The sequence below is a fragment of the Cibotium barometz genome, chromosome 16 (assembly GCF_041138505.1).
Source record: "Cibotium barometz isolate CiBa-2024 chromosome 16, ASM4113850v1, whole genome shotgun sequence".
NCBI classification, from domain to species: Eukaryota; Viridiplantae; Streptophyta; class Polypodiopsida; order Cyatheales; family Cibotiaceae; genus Cibotium; species Cibotium barometz.
In genome coordinates this window covers 10368875-10388192 of record NC_141061.1, presented here as the reverse complement: position 1 = coordinate 10388192, position 19318 = coordinate 10368875, and the positions used below count along the sequence as shown (strand labels likewise).

At 43.9% G+C, this 19318-nt stretch overlaps 1 protein-coding gene across 2 annotated transcripts in view; it reads right to left on the bottom strand.

The window, feature by feature from the left end:
- Nucleotides 1-18829, bottom strand: part of LOC147630353 (translation factor GUF1 homolog, chloroplastic-like) — a 97091-nt gene extending 78262 nt beyond the window's left edge. Inside the window, exons 1-2 of one of the 2 annotated variants that reach the window (XR_015267631.1) lie at nucleotides 18309-18806; nucleotides 6106-6282 (exon numbers count right to left, since the gene is read on the bottom strand). Coding sequence is in view for 1 of the 2 variants with exons in the window: in XM_086810212.1 (XP_086666338.1) it covers nucleotides 6106-6282; nucleotides 18309-18641 (510 nt within the window). In the remaining variant the exon portion in view is untranslated. Of the gene's footprint in view, nucleotides 1-6105; nucleotides 6283-18308 lie in introns of both variants that reach the window. The other variant, XM_086810212.1, reaches the window with a different exon arrangement.
- Nucleotides 18830-19318: the final 489 nt, after the last annotated feature.

The following is a 19318-nucleotide window of genomic DNA, read 5'->3' as shown; positions in this document are numbered from 1 at the left end:
GTATCTATGATGATACAATGGTCTCTTCCAAGTCGAAACCTGTTACCGAGCAGGGGAACAAGCATAAACGAAAGTTCTCCGCACCTATGGCTAACACGACTGAAGGAAAGTCTTTGGACCAACCTTCGAAGAATTCAAGTTCAACACCAGCGAAGAAGAAACGACTCCTTAGGACTTTAAAGCTCAAGAAGGAAGAACGTTGTTTTATCTGCGAAGAAAAAGGACACGTTTGTAACGAGTGCCCAAAGCAAAAGAGTGCAAAGACAAACGCACGACCCAAGCCAAAGGCAGCTAACCAGTTGTCTTTGACAGGTATGCAATTACTGTATTTTCTCGCCCTAGTACTTGTTCTGATTGTCTGTTCAATTCTAAAGTACTTGCATGATCTTCTCCGAGTTTATGGAGAAGTGAATGGCCATAAGATTCACATTCTTCTAGACCCTGGCAGCACACACAATTTTGTTAACTACTAACTTGTGCAAAAATTGAGTCTTGATACGACACCCAGCGATCATACCTATGATTTACGCCTACTTGCGGGAAGGCAAGTATGGGATCGAAAGGTGGAGATACTTCCAATCCAGATTCAGGACTACAAAGATACTCTGGAATGCTATGTAATGCACCTAGAGAATGTAGACTTGTTATTAGGGATTGAGTGGTTTAAGACTCTTCAAGTCCAGATAGATTGGTCTAGTCATATTTTTTCTTTTCAGCATAGGGACACCCAGTATAGTATTTTAGGTGATTGTATTCATCCCTCTTAGGAACCTCTTGTAAATACAATTGATTTTGGAAATATAATGGATTCTTCTTTGTATACCGCTTTCCATTGTGTCTTGATTCCACTTTCTTCATTTCTCATACCTTCCATGGATGTAAAAGAATTAAGTGTGTTTGAAAGCAAAGAATCACAGAAGATACTTGATTCGTTTCAAGACGTATTTCCTAAGGAGCTGCCATCGGGTTTACCACCTGAACGGGCAGTAGATCATTGTATTGATTTGATCCCTGGTGCTCATCCTGTCAGTATTCCACCTTACAGGATGAGCCAAGCTGAGGAAGATGAGTTGGCTAAACAACTCGAAGATTATTTGAGGATGGGCCAGATCCGTCCAAGTAAATCACCTTGGGGTGCACCTATGTTGCTTAGGAGAAAGAAGGACAACACCTGGAGAATGTGTATAGATTACAAGAGATTGAACAAGCTGACCATTAAGAACCGTTATCCTCTCCCTAGATTAGATGACCTGATTGACCGATTAGCAGGAGCGAAATATTTCACGAAGATAGATTTACGTACTGGCTATCACCAGATACGTAGTCCGAAAGGCATGTCGAAAGAACCGCCTTTCGGACTAGGTATGGCCATTACGAGTTTCTCGTATTACCTTTTGGGTTAACCAATGCTCCAGCCACTTTCCAGCAAATGATGAAAGATCTTTTTCGTGAACATTTGGGAAAATTTGTGGTGGTGTTCCTGGATGATATTTTGATATATAGTCGTACTCTTGAGGATCATGTCAGACACCTTACGATTGTCTTATCTATTTTAAGACAGAATCGACTATATGCTAAGATAAGTAAATGTGAGTTCTTTATGACAGAAATCATTTACTTGGGACACAAGATCACTCGCGATGGATTGAGCATTGACTATGACCGAGTTCAGAAGGTTCCGGACTGGCCTATACCGCGAACAGTGAAACAACTTCGTTCTTTTCTCGGTTTTGTTGTTTTTCTTCGGAAATCTGTACGGGAGTACTCTCAGCTCACACTACCGATGACCGACTTATTGAAAGGTCGTGGACGTAAGTCAAATCAACCTATCACTTGGAATAACGATTTGGATATGGCCTTCAGATTTTTGAAAGATAAAGTCAAGAAAGCACCTATCTTAGCATTACCCGATCCTAGTCGGCCTTATGTTCTTGAAACTGATGCCAGTGACTATGCTATCGGGGCTGCTCTATTTCAAGATGGCAGACCGGTTGCTTTTGAAAGTAAAAAGCTAGACGACACTCAATCTCATTGGCCAACCCTTGAGAAGGAGCTTTATGCTGTGATTCACGCTCTCAAGGTTTGGAGACATTATTTATATGGCTCCAAGTTTGTGGTATTGACTGATCATCAGTCAATCAAGTATGTGTGTGATGCAGATGATTTGAGAGGAAGGAAAGCTCGTTGGGCGGAGTTAATGCAAGATTTTGATTTTGAGATCCGTTATCGGAAAGGGTCCATGAATAGTGTTGCAGATGCGCTTAGTCAAATTAGAGAGGTGAATTCTTTGTCGTTCACCAAGATTTCTACTGACTTATTTCAGTCATTGAGAGGGCTTTGCAGGACTGATAGTTATTTTGGTCCATTTTGGTAGAAGATCCAGGACGGGAGCTCATTGATTGACCAAGACTCAATGACTAAGCAGTCTACCATTCAGGCTGCAGGAGACCAGTGGATGATTCGGAATGGTTTACTATTCCGTAATGACAAAATTTGTGTATCACACATCCCAGACATTAGGTCCAAGATTCTTAAGGAGTGTCACGACGCCCCTTCTGTTGGACACCCTGGGGTACACAGGACACTATCGTTAGTGAAACACACTTTTTATTGGCCAAAGATGAAAGGGTATGTAGAAGATTATGTTCTCAAGTGTCAGATTTGTCAGGCAAATAAAGCTGAACACTTTAGACAGGCTGGGTTGTTGCATCCTTTGCAAATCCCAGGTAATAAATGGGAAAGTATTTCCATGGATTTTATTACCAGATTGCCAAGAACACATCATGGCCACGATTCTATTTGGGTTGTGGTAGATCGCTTGACAAAAATGGCTAGATTTTTACCGACCCGGAAGACTATTAGAGCTATGCAATTAGCAAGGCAGTTTATCGAGCAATTGTTTAGACTGTACGAGTTACCGCAGGACATAGTCAGTGATAAAGTTTACGAGTGATTTTTGGAAACTTGTTTTTGAGAAGTTGGAAACAACTTTGAATTTGAGTTCCTCTGATCATCCTCAATCGGATGGCTAGACTGAAAGAGTGAATCAGATTTTGGAGGATATGCTTCGAGCATATGTATCCAAAAGACAGAGTTCATGGGAGGATTATCTTCCTATGTTAGAATTTGCATATAACAGTACTAAGCATACGAGTACAGGTTTTAGTCCTTTCATGCTTATGTATGGTTTTCAACCTAGATCACCTGTTATAGTAGGATTCTCAGGACTTCGGCATGATGCAGCACGTAATTTTTTGCAAGATATACAGGAAATGTTACAAGTTGCGAAGGAATCTATTAGAAGTGCTCAAGATCGAGATAGATTTTATTCTAATAGACATCGTTCACCCAGAGAGTTCTCTCAAGGAACGATGGTGTATTTGAGAGTTCCGAAAGATTCCGAGACTTTACGGACAGGTCGATCTCCGAAATTATCCCCTAGATACTGTGGACCATTTCGTGTTACACGACGGATTGGTTCAGTTGCATATGAATTGGATTTGCCTTCTCATGTGAAAGTTCATCCTGTATTTCATGTCAGTAGACTTAAGGAAGTACTAGGTGGAACAGATCAGTTAGTTACTCCTCAAGAAATCATAGATGTCGAGGACATGACATTTGTTCCGCACGAACCTGAAAAGATTCTTGGATTTCGTGAAAGAAGATTACGTAATACGCTTATCACGGAATACAAGATCAAGTGGATGAGGAGGACGCTACATGGGAGACATTGACTACTCTTCAGAGAGATTACCCTAGCTTTTTAGTGAGCTCAGGAGTGAGCTCTTAGAGGAAGGGGAGTATGTCATGTGCACAGTGTGTATCTACCGTGTGCTACACGCACGCAAGACTAGTTTTGAGGCTTGGGGAAGCTTGGAGCTAGGCAGGCTGATTGACGAGCTAAGTTAGGGATATACTAACAGGCGGGCACCCAAGTATGGACGGGCGGACGCCCAAGTGTGGACGCCCGATGACCGGGGGCCAGTCGGCCTGCTGTAGGCAGCCGACTACACATGTGGGGGCATATAAATAGGCCCCCAGCCCCCATACTACACTTGTATCATATTCGGGATCTTCTTGTGTATATCAGAGCAGAGTTACACGCCTACTTCTCTCTCTCTCTTGTGCTGTTTTTCTGCATGCGTTTTTTGCTCGTGTTCCCAGATCTGGTCATCATCTCCGCTACGTATTCTGACATGGTATCAGAGCCCTAGGCTCTAGATAGGTCTTGGGACTTGTGTGAGCAAGAGGGGGACTGTTTTGTGGCTGATTGGTGGACTGTTTTGGGCTGATCGGGAAGAGAAGGTGCAAGAGGAAGGCGGGCTGATTTACTGGACAGCCACTTGCAGGTTTTAGTTCTTCTTTGTTCCCACCCACCCACCCACCCCTTTTCAGAGTACATCCCCGCTATGGCAGATCTGTTTGAGATGGCCGAGAGACATGTGAAGATCCCGACACTCCCCACGTTCCCGGTGGACCGTCAGTTGGACGGGAGCAACTACGGCATATGGAAGGTGATGATGGAATTTGTCCTGGAGTCTTACGACCTCGCCGATTTCGTCGTTGTTGGTGTTCCATGGCCGGAAGTAGAGGAAGGGGAGTTACCGTCGATCCGAAAGGACCGGGAGGCCCAGACACAGCTGTGGGATCGTGTCAACGCCAAGGTCCGTTCGTTTATTTTCCTCAACTGCCCACCACATGTAATCAATCATGTAAAGCATATGACGCTGACCAGAGGTATACGGCAGCATTTGGCCTCACTTTACAACAGGGTATCGCCCATGAAGAGGATTTCCTTGGAAGTACAGATGTGGGTTATGAGCCCTGCAAAGTCGTCGACGATGCGGGAGCATATTAACAAGCTGCAGGCTCGTCAGCAGGAAGTTCTTCAGGCTGGGAAGGAGATATCGTCAGAGGACATGGCCATCATGTTGCTGTCACATTTGCCCTCTTCGTACTCAGCATTTTACTCCTCTTTGATTACCAGTGGGTGGCAAGCTCAGCACCATCACTTGGGAGGAGCTTGTGCCCATGGTCCTGGACCAGGAGGAACGATTCACGAACCCTCCTCAGGGTGGAGGTTCGGAGGCCTTAACTGGCCAACGTCGAAAGGCCGTAACTCGGGCAAAGGGAAGGCTTCATCGGAGAAGTCTTCTGAGAAGAAGTCCGACGCTGACCGCGAGAAACTAAAGGCAGAGAGGACCTGTAATGATTGTGGCGAGAAAGGCCACTATTGGAGGCAGTGTCCCAAGCGGAAGACCGAGAAGGGTAAAGATTCCTCAGTAATTGCTCGACTCATGGTCAATCAAGACAACAAATTTGGATCCATACAAATAATGTCTCAGCTTTGCTTCTACCAAGGCTAAGAATGAGATTTTAATGGTTCTCGAGCTTCCTTGTGATGGATAATCTTGACATTGTGTTATGAGGCTTCAACTAGTAGGGATGCTCGGATTTTGTGCGAAGCTGAGGAAGAGGGTAGTTCTTAGATTTTCTTCTGAAGCTATTCTTACTCTTCCACAATCCATGTGTGCTCTATTTTATATCTTTTTCCCCAATTTTGCCAAATTTCCCTGATTTTGGTAATTTACTCCTTTTTTGCCAAAATTTCATGATTACACAGTTTTAGAGTGGTTTCTACAATACTTTTAAATATTTAAAATTTTATGAAAATATTAATTTCTTGAAATCTTTCAATTTTTTAGTGAGGGACAAAACCTTTCGCAAAAAAACCACAAAAACCTCAAAACGTCAAAAGCTTTGAAATGTTAATTGTGACTATGACAAAAAGTAAGATTAAAGTGTCTTTTGGCAGTTGCAAGGGGGAAAGGAAAACAGTGCTTCTTGGTGGAGTTTATCTTATGATGAGATCATATAAAGGGGATGCAAAAGTTAAGGGTAGCCCACGAAGGTGGTTTGGGGGGGGAGGGGGATTGGAGTCGCTTACATATATGCATCAGCTAGATGCAAACCATCAGAAAAATAAAAATGTATAAGGAGAAACGGCGGTAGGTCTTATGAGATAGCTAATCTTGACTTGAACTAGGATGCAAGCAAGAGCTAACACCATCATCATGCAACAACGATCATAATGATCATAAGTACCTGCAATTTGATAGTTATCCCTCTTTCCCTTTCAAGGTCCATATTATCCAAAAACTGCTCCTTCATGTCCCTATCACTGACAGTACCAGTTGTTTGTAGAAGCTTGTCTGCTAGAGTTGATTTTCCATGATCAATATGCGCAATTATAGAAAAGTTTCTGATATGAGACACTGGAACCTGCAATACAATGCAAATAAATCTTGAAAGTCACATACCAAGGATTGTAAAAAAATATAGAACCTCGAGAAAATTGGAACTTACACAATTTTAAGATTACAAGAATTCAAAGCAAGCCTTGATAATGCAAATTGTGGTGGCATTCAGACTTCTTACAAGTTAGAGCTCACATTCGTGATCACAACACCCCCCCCCTCTCCCTCCCCTGCCCATAGCCCTGGTTACCCCCACCTCCATCTCTCCTCACTCGCTGCCCTGTTCTCCGCCCCCTCTGCACTCCCACTCCTTTATCCCATCTCTTCACACCAGCCCCCCCTCCCTCCTATCCAAAGCAAACCTCCAGCTCCTCGCCTCTTCAATGACCTGCCTCCAGGGCACCACCTTGATATGCAAGTTCATTGGCAGCACGTCGGCACTGGAATAGATCCGAGACCTCTTGCCCTCCTTGGCCACGAAGTCTCTCGCGCCATTCCAATAATATACTTCAGTATTGAGGGGGGGTCGGCCCATTCGGGGCCCTAGTGGTGGTGTACTCTGCAGTGCCTTTCTCTTTTGCAAGTTATCTTGTGCAGTGATGTATCATTCAGTTGTTTTGTGCAATGTGGATTTTACATTTTAAGTATCGACGTGCGTATTGTTCACGAGACGGTGCCCAAGGACGTTCACACCTAGCTAGTGTAGTTACAGTGGTATTAGAGCATGGTTGTTTCCCTCTTTTCAGTGGGAAAATGATCGTTTGGGCATTGGGCTCCGTGTCGACAGCTGTCAAACACTATGGACAGCCATGCACAAAGTGGTCAATGGGCTAGTTCACATGGCCAAGCAAATGGTACTCCTACTTCTCAAGCTTTGGGCAATAACCATATGCATGCAAGTTACATAGAGGAGCAAATACAGGTGGGACAGCCTTCTCGAGGTAAACAAATGTATTGAAAGCAAAGATTGAGCATGTCAAAAGGCAGTTGTATGCCAGGGAAGAAGAGCTCAAGATGCTCTATGATAACCTGCAGGTTCACAAGCTTATGAAGGCCACTAAGGCCGAGTCTATGGTGGCACACACTATGGATTCTATGGTGAAGGAATTGGGTATGAATCCCCGGAGGTAGCCCACAACTACCTTATACACAGTGGAGATTAGGGCAACGCAGGTGAACTTTTGTGTGAAAGAACCCCCACATGTGGAAACAAGTAATGCTATGTATCGGAGGATAAAGTCTTATGACACAGAGATGAGGCTTCCGTAACTTCCAAGCAAGCCTCCATCCCACATGGATCAGGAAAGAAAGGGATGTACATTGCCAAAAAGAGTGGCAAACATGATATAAATGTACATGTGATGCACACTTCCCATGGGAAAAGTGATAGGCATGTTAGCCGTGCTTTGCCTATGGAATTGGCTAGAGATGAGCCCCATCATGGGCTGAAAGTTGTGCATAATGTTGAGACAACCAAACCTGATTATGTATCACCTGCCACTCATGCCACCGAGTATACCCATGGTGAACGAGTCTCATGCAAGGATCCTCATGTGAATGCAAGTGTTGGGAGGCCGCCTTTGCAATCGTCACCATTGCATAGAGCACATGCCTCCATGCCGCATGTTTCTCGCCAAGGTCTTAAACATGCACCTACTGCTGCCCCATTGGATAACTGGAAGAGAAAGCTAGAAGATGAGAGTCACCATGCCAAGAAGATTAAAGAATTCAAAGCAGGTGACAAATCTATAAAATCTGAAGCCTATCATGGTGATTATGATGCAAGCAAGGCAATGGCTTTTATAACCCAATTAGACATTGCCTTCAATGATGAGGAGTTTTTTGAGAAATCAAAGATTTGCCAAGTGAGCATGTTTCTAAAGGGCTCATCTACCCAGTGGTAGATCACGGAAAAGCTCTCTAGCAGCCCCGTTCACACATGGAAGGACTTAAAAGAGAGATTTTCCGCACAATTCTTGCCTCCCAATGCCGTGGAGAAGATCATGAGTAAGTGGGATAAGATTGAGCAAAAGGACAATGAGTCTGTGCACACACATAAACAAGTTTTGGAAGATCTACTTAGAGGTCTCGCCATTCTTGTTTGTGGGAGAACCCAAGAAGAAAAGGAAGTTCAAGTCTAGACTTCAACTGGTCTACAAATCCGGTCTTGAGACTCACTACAATGCTACCTTGCAGGACTATATAGCAGCCACTCTCACCACCGAGCAACTAGAGCATAAATTGCAATGTTCTGCCAAAGGAGACCATACTTTCAAGGGCAAAGAGAGGGCTGGTCATAACCAGCAAAAGAGCGGACAGCATGCAAAACTTTTTGTGAAAGATATAAAGAGTGGTGGGAAAGCTGAAAATATGGAGCCCAAGGATGCCTCTCAGAAAAGAAAGAACAAGTTTAGCCTCACTCCGGAGCAAAGGAAGCAATATGCCAAGGAAATGCTTCTCATGTGGTAGCAAAGATCACATGTTTCATGAGTGCCCTGAGTGTAAGAGTAAGGACAATGAGAAGCAGCAAAAGGCAAATGTGCTTGCCATTCCCCAGATGTGCAAGGGAATACAAGAAATAAAGACAAAGAAATGATGGTTTGCAAAGCTTGGGGTGCTTGCTTTTCCCATTGGCACATGCAGTTCATCTTTGCTATCGTGATCTCTCTTGATCACTCTTGCTGTGGAGCATAGTGCAGGGCAACATTCATAGCTTTATCACCCTGCTACCCGTTCACACCGTTCACTTGAGGGGGGTTTGTTGGTCATGTCCACTCCTGGCTGTGAGTGTGAGAGACGGTGTGGAGCACACGAAGAAACAGAACAAAACGTGTGGAGGCAAGGAGCAAAACGATGGAGCTCAAATAATGAAGATAAGATTGTTACAAAACTTAGGGCATATAATAGCCCTAACTGGTGCCCGTTTCACATAACGGTAAGTTGGGCGCCTTATTGGGCGCGGGGAAAAAACCTCACTTAAAGTGAGTAAAAAGTGCCCGGCCGGTCCTAATACATTGGCCACTGCCCATAATAATGTCAGGACATTATTTCTAACACCCCCCTGCAGTGCCAATGTGGGTACAAGGCATGATGTCAATCACCAAAAGGAAGTAAGCCTAAAGATTTGCGGAAAGCTTCAAACTTTTCTCGAGGTAAAGCTTTGGTGAAAATGTCTGCGACATTGTCATGTGTTGGACAATAGATCATGCTGATCTCCCCTGCATGAAGTCTTTCTCTGACATAATGATAATGTATCTCTATGTGTTTCGTTCGTGCATGAAACACAGGATTCCGTGCTACTGCAATAGCACTCTGACTGTCAGTGAGAATCGGAGTAGGCTCCTCCAATAAAGGATGAAGATCTGCCAAGAGTCTGCGTAGCCAAACACATTCCACTGTCGTTGTGAAAGCTGCCCTGTACTCAGCCTCACAAGACGAGGTAGCTACTGTAGATTGTTTCTTGCTCAACCATGAAATGCATGAGTGTCCCAAAAAGAAACAATTACCACTGGTAGACTGCCTTGTGTCGAAGTCACCAGCCCAATCTGAATCACTGTATGCATGTAAATGCAAGTCACCCCCCCTGGGAAACATCAAGCCATAAGACTTGGTGCCTTGCAAGTAACGAAACACACGCTTTACAGCTTGCCAATGAAGCATCCGTGGGCTGTGCATATATCTGCTCACCTTGGATACTGCATACTGAATATCCGGTCTGGTGTTGCACAAGTAAATCAGGCACCCAACAGCCTGACAATAGAGAATAGCATCAAAAGATTCACTGCCATCATGTACTGTAAGTTTCAGCCCTGGTTCCATAGGAGTGGAAATAGGCTTACAATCTTGAAATTTGAATCTTTCCAACAGTCTCTGTACATACTTCGACTGTAACATAAAGATACCCTTCTCACTTTGTATGAACTGTATGCCCAAGTAATAGTGCAACATACCCATATCTGACATCTCAAAAGCAGATTTGAGTTCGGACTTAAAATCTGAAATTTTATCCGCATCAGTACCTGTGAGCAGCATATCATCTACATAAAGAATGATTATCAAAATATCCCCCCCATCTCTCTTGATGTAGAGGGTGCTTTCAGTTGGACTGTTGGTGAACCCCTGGCTAGTCAAAAATGCATCAATCTTTGCATACCAGGCGCGCGGTGCTTGTTTTAAGCCATACAAAGCTTTTCTCAACTTGCACACCTTGTGCTCTTCACCAGACATAGCAAAACCAAGAGGTTGTATCACATAAACCTCTTCCTCAAGATCACCATTTAAAAAGGCTGTTTTTATGTCCAACTGATGTACAAACCAGCCATAATGTGCAGCCATAGCAACAACAACACGGATGGTGGTCATCCGAGAAGTGGGGGCAAAAGTTTCTTCATAATCTATGCCCTTTTTCTGAGCATAGCCCTTAGCAACCAGCCTTGCTTTGTACCTGTCAATGGTACCATCTGGTTTGCGTTTAACCTTATAAACCCACTTTGTACCAATTGCCTTCTTGCCAGGAGGCAAATCCACCAAATCCCATGTATGATTCTTAACAATAGAATCCAATTCAGCTTGCATGGCCTGCATCCAATGCTGATTTTCACTTGCATCTTCAAAACTCTCAGGTTCCTCTTCATCCATAATAGAACTCACCCAAGCTGACTCTGAAAAATGAGAGCTTTCAGCCTCACGTGTACTCCTACGTGTCCTACCTGGTAATGGAGCAGCAAGTCTACTCTCTTGAAGAGTCTGTATAGCCCAACGAGGAATGGTTCTAGCTTCTTGCAAAGCTGTCCTCTCTTGTACAACAATATCCTCTTCTGCTTGCTGTATGTTAGGCTCAGCCTGGGGCTGATTTAAAGCATCAAACACACGAGGTGGTGGCTGCAAATTCTGAAATTCAGCCGGTATATCAACTGTGGTTCCTATGCCAATGGGTATCAACCCTTCAAATACATCAAAAGACTCCTGAGGTTGCTGAAATTTAAATTCAGCAATGGGTTGTGCTGAATTCTCTGCAAAAACAACATCTCTGCTCACAAAAATCCTGCGTGTGACAGGATTATAGAGACGGTACCCTTTACTTTGACTGCTGTAGCCAACAAATATGCACTTTATGGCTTTATCATCAAGCTTCCCACGAAGCTCCTGTGGTACATGTGCATAAGCCAAGCAACCAAACACACGAAATAATCAACACTAGGTTTCCGATCAAACCAAGCTTCATAGGGTGTAACAGATCTGAGTGCCTTTGTAGGGCACCTGTTCAACACATGAGTGGCACACATAAGAGCTTCCACCCAAAACTTATGTGGCAATCCCTTTGCTTTCAGCATACACCTGGCCATCTCCATGAGTGACCTATTCTTTCGTTCGGCCACACCATTCTGCTGAGGTGTATATGGTGTAGTACACTGGTGTACTATGCCCTTTTCTAAACAAAAAGCATCAAATACTTTAGATAAGTATTCCCCCCCTCTGTCAGTTCTGAGAGTCTGCACTTTTTGTCCTGTTGCATTTTCAACCATGTTGACATAATGTCGGAAATGCATAAAGACATCAGATTTGTTCTTCAAAGCATACACCCAGGCATATCTGGAAAAGTCATCAATAAAAGTAACAAAATACCAATGACCTCCCAAGGATTGTGTCCTCATTGGACCACATACATCACTGTGAATGAGCTGCAATTTGCGGACAGCTCTAACAACTCTATCCTTTTTGAAAGCCTGACGATGCATCTTTCGCAAAATACATCCCTCACACACATGTCTAGGAGGAGTCTCTAAATTAGGTAGAGCATCTACCATTTTCAGCTTCTGAAGTGCCATGAGACTGCCATAATTTACATGCCCAAACCTGGCATGCCATAACTCTGCATCCTGCATAGCAGATGTAAAGGTAGAAACAACACATGCACTATGCCTCTCATAAGGATCAAGACGGTACAAACCGCGACATAAGGTCCCTGTAGCAACCAAAGCAAAGTCACTTTCCCTGTCACGGAGTCACGGACCATACATTTAGTATCCTCAAAGGAAACAACCAGCCCTCTCTTTGCAAAAGAAGACACTGAGAGAAGATTCTTCTTTATCCCAGGCACATACAATACATCCTGAAGGAGAAATTCTGAGCCATTAATGGCTGTAAGCATGACATCCCCTGTGCCCTGAACTGGATAAGAAGCATTATTTGCACACGTAACCTTTCTGCCACATGAAGAAGGTACCATCTTGCCAAACAAATCCTTTCTGGACGTGATGTGCCTTGAGGCACCACTGTCAAAGAACCATACATCACCACTTTCACTCACACTGAGTGAATGAACCTCATTTGAGGGATCATAGCTGCAAGTAAAGAAGCACCAATCCTCTTCCACAAGATTGACTGTGGCATCATCTTTCTTGTTATCCACATCTGAAGAGTCTTCAACTTTTCCTTGGCTATCCTCTTAGGACATTCATGAATATAGTGACTTGTTTTCTTGCAGTAATGGCACTTACCCTTCTTTTTAGGTTTCTGTGCATCATCCTTCTCTTTACTAGATGGCTGTCCTGATTCTGACTTAGGCTTATATGCACCAGATTTTCCTTTGCCCTTGTTCTTGGCAAAGAGTGCTTGCTCACCACTTCTTTGCATGACATTTTTCCGAGTCTGCTCTTCCTGCAGCAAAAGTCCAACCAAATCCTGAAAGGATAGAGTGACTGGATTACCCCTCATGGACAAGTGAAGAGATGTATGAAAACCCAAATAAGAGCTCGGTAAAGAGTTAAGTGTAGTGGTGACCATCTCAGCATCAGAAATGATTTCATCAATATTCAAGAGCTGTTCTCTCAAATCCTGAATCTTCGTAAGATGATCCTGCATAGAATCACCCTCATCCATGCACAAGTGTGATAGTTCCCGCTTCAAAAAGGCAACTCTAGCCTCATTGCGAGCCTGATACATGTGCTCCAAAGTATCCCATGCAGCCTGAGATGTCCTGCATGAACGGATATGCGGAATAATGGACCTCTTAACTGAAAGTGCAATCAAAGAGAGTGCCTGAGCATCCCTGGAATCCCACCTAGTTTGTTCCTGTGTAGGTGCCTGAGGAGCTGGTGGTACAACCTGCTGCCTGCCATGTTGTGGAGGGGTAGCTGGGGCCACATGCATAGGCCTTGCCTCAGCTCCACTTACATAATTCCACAAATTCTTTGCAACTAGCAGATTCCTGATCATAAAGCTCCACAGGGAATAGTTGGTTCCATCCAACTTATCATCCTGGGCTAAAAACCCAAACACATCAGCGGTGTTCTGTGCCATGAGAGCAAACTGTAACCTGCAAAAGAGACTGACTGCACAAGAGTCCACAAATATTGCTCGAGACTGTCTGTTTCACACAGATAGACAGCACAGCAACAAAAGCCCCAAATTTCTGGTGGCTCAAATTTCTCTGATTCCCACAAAAAACCTGTGGGAGCTGTCACAGATTGTGCAGCAACACAAAAACAGCAAAAGCCCCAAATTTCTGACTTGATTTGCTGACAAAATTCACAGTTAAGCTCCAAAATTCAGCAGGTAGACTCACCCGAGTTGCTGCTGCAGATTGCTGAGGTAAGAACTGATGCAGAAGACGGTACAGAAGGCTGTACGGACAGCAAACAGCAACCAGCAGGTGCTGTACAGAACTGTACGGACAGAAAACAGCACATAGGGCTGTACGACTGCTGTACGGCTGCTGTACTATCAGAAAACAGCACCAAAACTGGTCGTACAGACCTGTACGAACAGAAAAACAGCAACCAGCAGCCACACGTGCTGCACAGATGCTGTACGGCCTGTAGAAAAACGACCAGCACTGCTTTTTGCACCAGAACAGTGCCCGAGACACACAGAAAGCAGTCGCCCAGGTCTATAGAAGGAGGGCGACCTGTTTTTCAGCACCAGAAGCAGGCGACCAGCACAATAGACCTGTTTCTTCGCGACGAAAGTGCTTCACCAGCAGTAGGGAAGGCGGGAGCAGAAACAACAACCTGCTCTGATACCAATTGTGAGTGTGAGAGACGGTGTGGAGCACACGAAGAAACAGAACAAAACGTGTGGAGGCAAGGAGCAAAACGATGGAGCTCAAATAATGAAGATAAGATTGTTACAAAACTTAGGGCATATAATAGCCCTAACTGGTGCCCGTTTCACATAACGGTAAGTTGGCGCCTTATTGGGCGCGGGGAAAAAACCTCACTTAAAGTGAGTAAAAAGTGCCCGGCCGGTCCTAATACATTGGCCACTGCCCATAATAATGTCAGGACATTATTTCTAACACTGGCTAGTTCAGGTGTGAACCCAGCTTACCCACGGGTATTGTTTTCCTGTGACTGGACACAAGTTTTTTCCCCGTGTGAACACACTTTTGTGTGTTGGGCACTTAGCCCTAGGCTTTTTAGTACTCACTTGTACTTTCATTTGATTCATTCATTGAGTACATCTTTTCCAGTACTCTTACGTTTCTCTGTGCTTTAGGTTGTGTGTGTGTGTGTGTGTGCAGGCTAGCTGCCCTCCTACCCAACATCACATGCACATAAGATGAATGCTCTATGCAAATGCAGAATGCTTTCAAATGCAAATCCGAAGGCTTCTATTGACTTCTACATGCATGAATGATTCTCTTCAAGTGGGGGTTCAGGGACTTGACTGATTGATTGATTGTCTAAGTCTGAGGAATGACCTATGTAGCTCGTGCTGGGGCTTACAATGGGGCCATGGCATATGACAACATCATATCCTAAAGGGTCCTACTGCTGAACAATGATGCACTGATGATGAGCCATCTTGTCACCATGCACTACAGTGTAGAGTGCATGTGATGAAGGGGAAAAGGAGAATCCCCAATGTCATAGTGCTAATGCTAGAGCACAGTAGTACATAAATGCATCACCTGAAATGCATGTCAAAGATCATGTGGACATCAACTGCATCAAATCAAGAGGCATTGCATAATACCCCCCTAAAGGCAAGCATCCAAATGCCAAGCTGAACTGCATGTAATCCACATCAATGAAAACAAGAGAACAAAGCATAGCTCTATAACTGAACAGTGATAAGCATAAGAAGAGGTAGCAGATATACGCATGTGTAAAGGCAACAGGATCCAGAAGTCATGCCTATGAGACATGCAATGTAAGCTGCGAGATAGAAACTCATCAATGGAGGATCCGATGAGGAAAAATCAGCAATGGTAGGGCTAATAAAAGTAAAAATTCAGCAATGGGAAAAACTGAAAATCGGGGGAAAAGTGGGGACACGGGGCGGGCATCAGCCAATGCTATGAGAGGATGGGTAAACTCTCAACGATGCCATGATCAGTGGCATGTATGACAAGTGTAAAGATGCATAATCCCACAATGAATAATATACATGTGACATGTCAAAACCATGAGGGCAAGCCAACACTAGCCAAGTGTGTAAAAGTCACTCCACATGTGAGAAAGTGATAATGTCAACACTGTAGAAACAATCTCGCTGCAAGGGAAAACAGCATAAAAGGCATCTCCAATAGACATCACATAAGAGAAAGTGTCTAGCATAGACAAGCATAAGGGTCAACAAGCATAAGTGACCATGAGGTATCACCAACTGCATGTGGGCAAGTAAAATCCCCCCCTGAAATGCATCTGCCAGACAATGCATACCAAGAAGTACTGACTATAGAGCATAGTCATCAAAAGCAACGGCATCAGAAGACATCTCTGCAGGTGATGAAGATGTAATGGTCAAGGCTGATACATGTGTAGCCAAATTGGCCTGATCTGCACCTGTGGAAGAAGATGCCAGCTTCTTCTTTTTTTCACTCTCAATACGCTTCCTGCATTCCTCTATGGTGTGCCCTGTTTACCTGCAATAATTACAGCGCTTTTTCTTTTCAAGCTTGTCCTCTGTCTTGGGAGGATCCGATGGGCTAGGTTTAGGCCTAAATCGATTCCTGCGAAAGGGAGCAGCCATTGCTAACTCAGCAGACATCATGTTGTTCTTGTTGGAACGGGATTGCTCTTCACTGAGTAAGAGAGTCACAAGGTTGTCAAAAGTGACCGCATTAGGTGCATTGCCAGCCAACAACCGTAGACTAGTGCCAAATGTCTGATAAGAGTCGGGCAAATTACGCAAAACTGTCTGAACAAGATAGCCATCTATAAAGACCTCATCAATGTTAATGAGCTGCTCTCGTAGATCTTTCACATGCGTAAGGTACTGATCGATAGAGTCACCTTCAAGCATGCGGTCAGTCTCAAGCTTGCCCCGAAGGTAAGCTACACGAGCCTCATTGCGACCTGAATACAACGTCGCCAAGATATCCCAAGCACCCTTTGCAGTGGTGCAGGAACGAATGTGCGGAATGATACGGCACGAGAGAGCAATCAACGCATGGACCTAAGCATCCCTAGCATCCCAAGTACGCTGCTGCTGGGTAGGAGGAGAACGAGAAGGTGGACCTGCAGGAGGGTGTGCGGGAATAACTTCACCTTCCGCTGGAGTAGGTGCTAGAGAACGCTCCTCAGTGCCATGCGCATATAGCCATACATTCTTGGCAACCAATACATGACGCATCATATAAGCCCACATAGAGTAGTTATCCCCATTGAGCTTGTCCTCTTGAGATAGCATGCCAAAGAGGTCATTATTACTGTTGGCCATAACAACCCAACAAATCTGTCACAAGTCACCACGAGTAGGCAATGCCCAGCAAAACCGTAAGAATGCGGGAGATAAATAGCAGGATAATCAATGGACTAAAAGGGAACTCTTTCACCACAAGAAATACATATGCATGTCCCAAATCTGCAAGTGTACTGCACAATGATGCAAATCTGTCAAAGTGTCCACAATGGCATACATATAACATGGGCTGATTTCTCTACTCACAGCCCTAATTGGTAGCCCTAGCATGGCACGTGCATATAAGTTTTGGACTTATGCATGTGGCAATTCTCTAGAATTCGCTTGAATAATGACTAAAGGGGGAAAAACCTAAAAGTGCTCATGTATTATGAAGGTTTCCTCTAGAAAATCCTCTTCAATTTCCTCTAGAAATCCTCTTCTTCCATCAAAGAATAATTTTATCGTGCAGCCTTCATGAGAATCCAGTTGATACCTGTCTCCACTTCTCTGCTTCAACACATTTTTGTGTTTACATTTACAATCCTCATCATACCACTTGTTTGCTAAATGTGCCCTGCAAATGATCTGGCTTTGGATCCAGTAATATATGAGAGAAAAAACTTCGAGCAGCTATTCAACTAAACCATCTATCAACAAACCTCATTCAAGGAGATTATCAATACAAGCCTGACTTGGTCAATGAGGAGAGAAGTTACTTCTCTCCTCAAAGACTTACTTAGGCCTCTATCTCCTTCTTGCAGGGTCGAGAGTCTTTCCATACTCTAAAACAAACTACCACTATCTGCACATTTCACATATAGGACACACATACAAAATGTTGATTAGCTGCCATTACACAACGATAAACCATGCCATAGTAAGTTACATTCCATTCTCCATGTCACAATTTCTTATGGCCCATCTCCTCAACTAGATCCCAGCTACCTTCGGCCATGATTGCGATGCTTTTGATGGCCAGGGCACTCATTCTATTGCAACAAAAATTTGCGGCCAACATTGTTGCTAGTTAAGACAGTTCAAGTGTGATCAACCAATCGATACTTGAATCAATACCAAGAACATGTAGATTGCCAAGAGACATACACCAGAAGCATGGCGCTGAAATGGTCATGCTCAAATCCATGAAATGCCAACTGCATGTGACTAAAATCATATAATGATCAAATCAATGAAATGATGAAATGTCAAGTGCATGTGATCAAAATCATATAGTGATCAAATCAATGAAATGATGAAATGCCAAAAGCATATTTACCCAAATCAATGTCAAGAGCGTACAGCTCAAATCGAATGCCAAGAGCATACTCCTAAAAATCAAATGCCAAGAGCAAACAACTTGCGAGAAGGGTGTACTGAAGAACCCATTCTTTTGTTGTCTAAATGTAAGAGAGTGCTAACCTTAGAGAGGCGATCTTTGCCCATGTCAATGGCGTGGATGTTGGACGGGTGTGAAGGTTTGAGGTCTGAGAGCTCAGGAGCTTCCACGGCTCCAGTTTGGCAACGGGCGGCGCCCAAGAGCACACGTAGCACGCGTGGTGTGAAAGAGTGGGGATGCTGCCCATCTGTGGTTCGTGGGCGCTGCTGCCCACCGCGAGAAGAGAGACGCATGGCCTGACAAGGAGGCTGCTGGTGGTAATGGCCAGACTGCTGGTGTCGACAAGAGAGAGCTTGAAGGGTACTCGAATTGGAGGCGAGGAGGTCCATGCCCAGCAGCGAGGAGGCTGCTGCCATCCTCGCAGCTCTCACTTCTTATCTTACTTGTGTTAAAGCCGGGCCAAAGATTTTGAGCCTGTTTGCTATCGACCACACTGTTGGCCTGATGGAAGCGAAGGGACCTCTCTTAAGGTGATGGAAGGAAGGACCTCTTCTGTCCACACATACTCTGCTATCAACAATAATATTTGTGGGTCTAATGCATTAATTAATTTTTATTGTGGGTGCATATTTTAATTCAGTCTAATGTATTAATTAATTTTTATTGTGGGTGCTTCTCTTTAATTTTTACACGAAAACCTTAGCTTCGATAAGGTTTCGAACATTAGTGCTCCTCTCACCCCCTCTAACCCATATCCGCCTGCCCCCTCATGCATCTCTCATACTAAAAAAGCAATCTACTAAAAAAAGCAAAAGCAAGATTGCATTAGTTCTCATACTAAAGTGAGTCAATGAAGGTTGTGATTTATTTCAAAGAATATTCCCAACTATTTAATTCAAGCGAAGAAAAAAAAATATTGTGGGTGCATATTTGTCATTAATCTACAAATACTAAATCTAATAATTATTCTAATACTAATGTTATAACTGACAATATTTAGGGATTAAGCTTGTAATGAGATTTGATATATTGTATTAGGCCCACCATATTTATTTGAAGATTGGTTAGGATTGTGTGCACTTGCCCCAGTGGC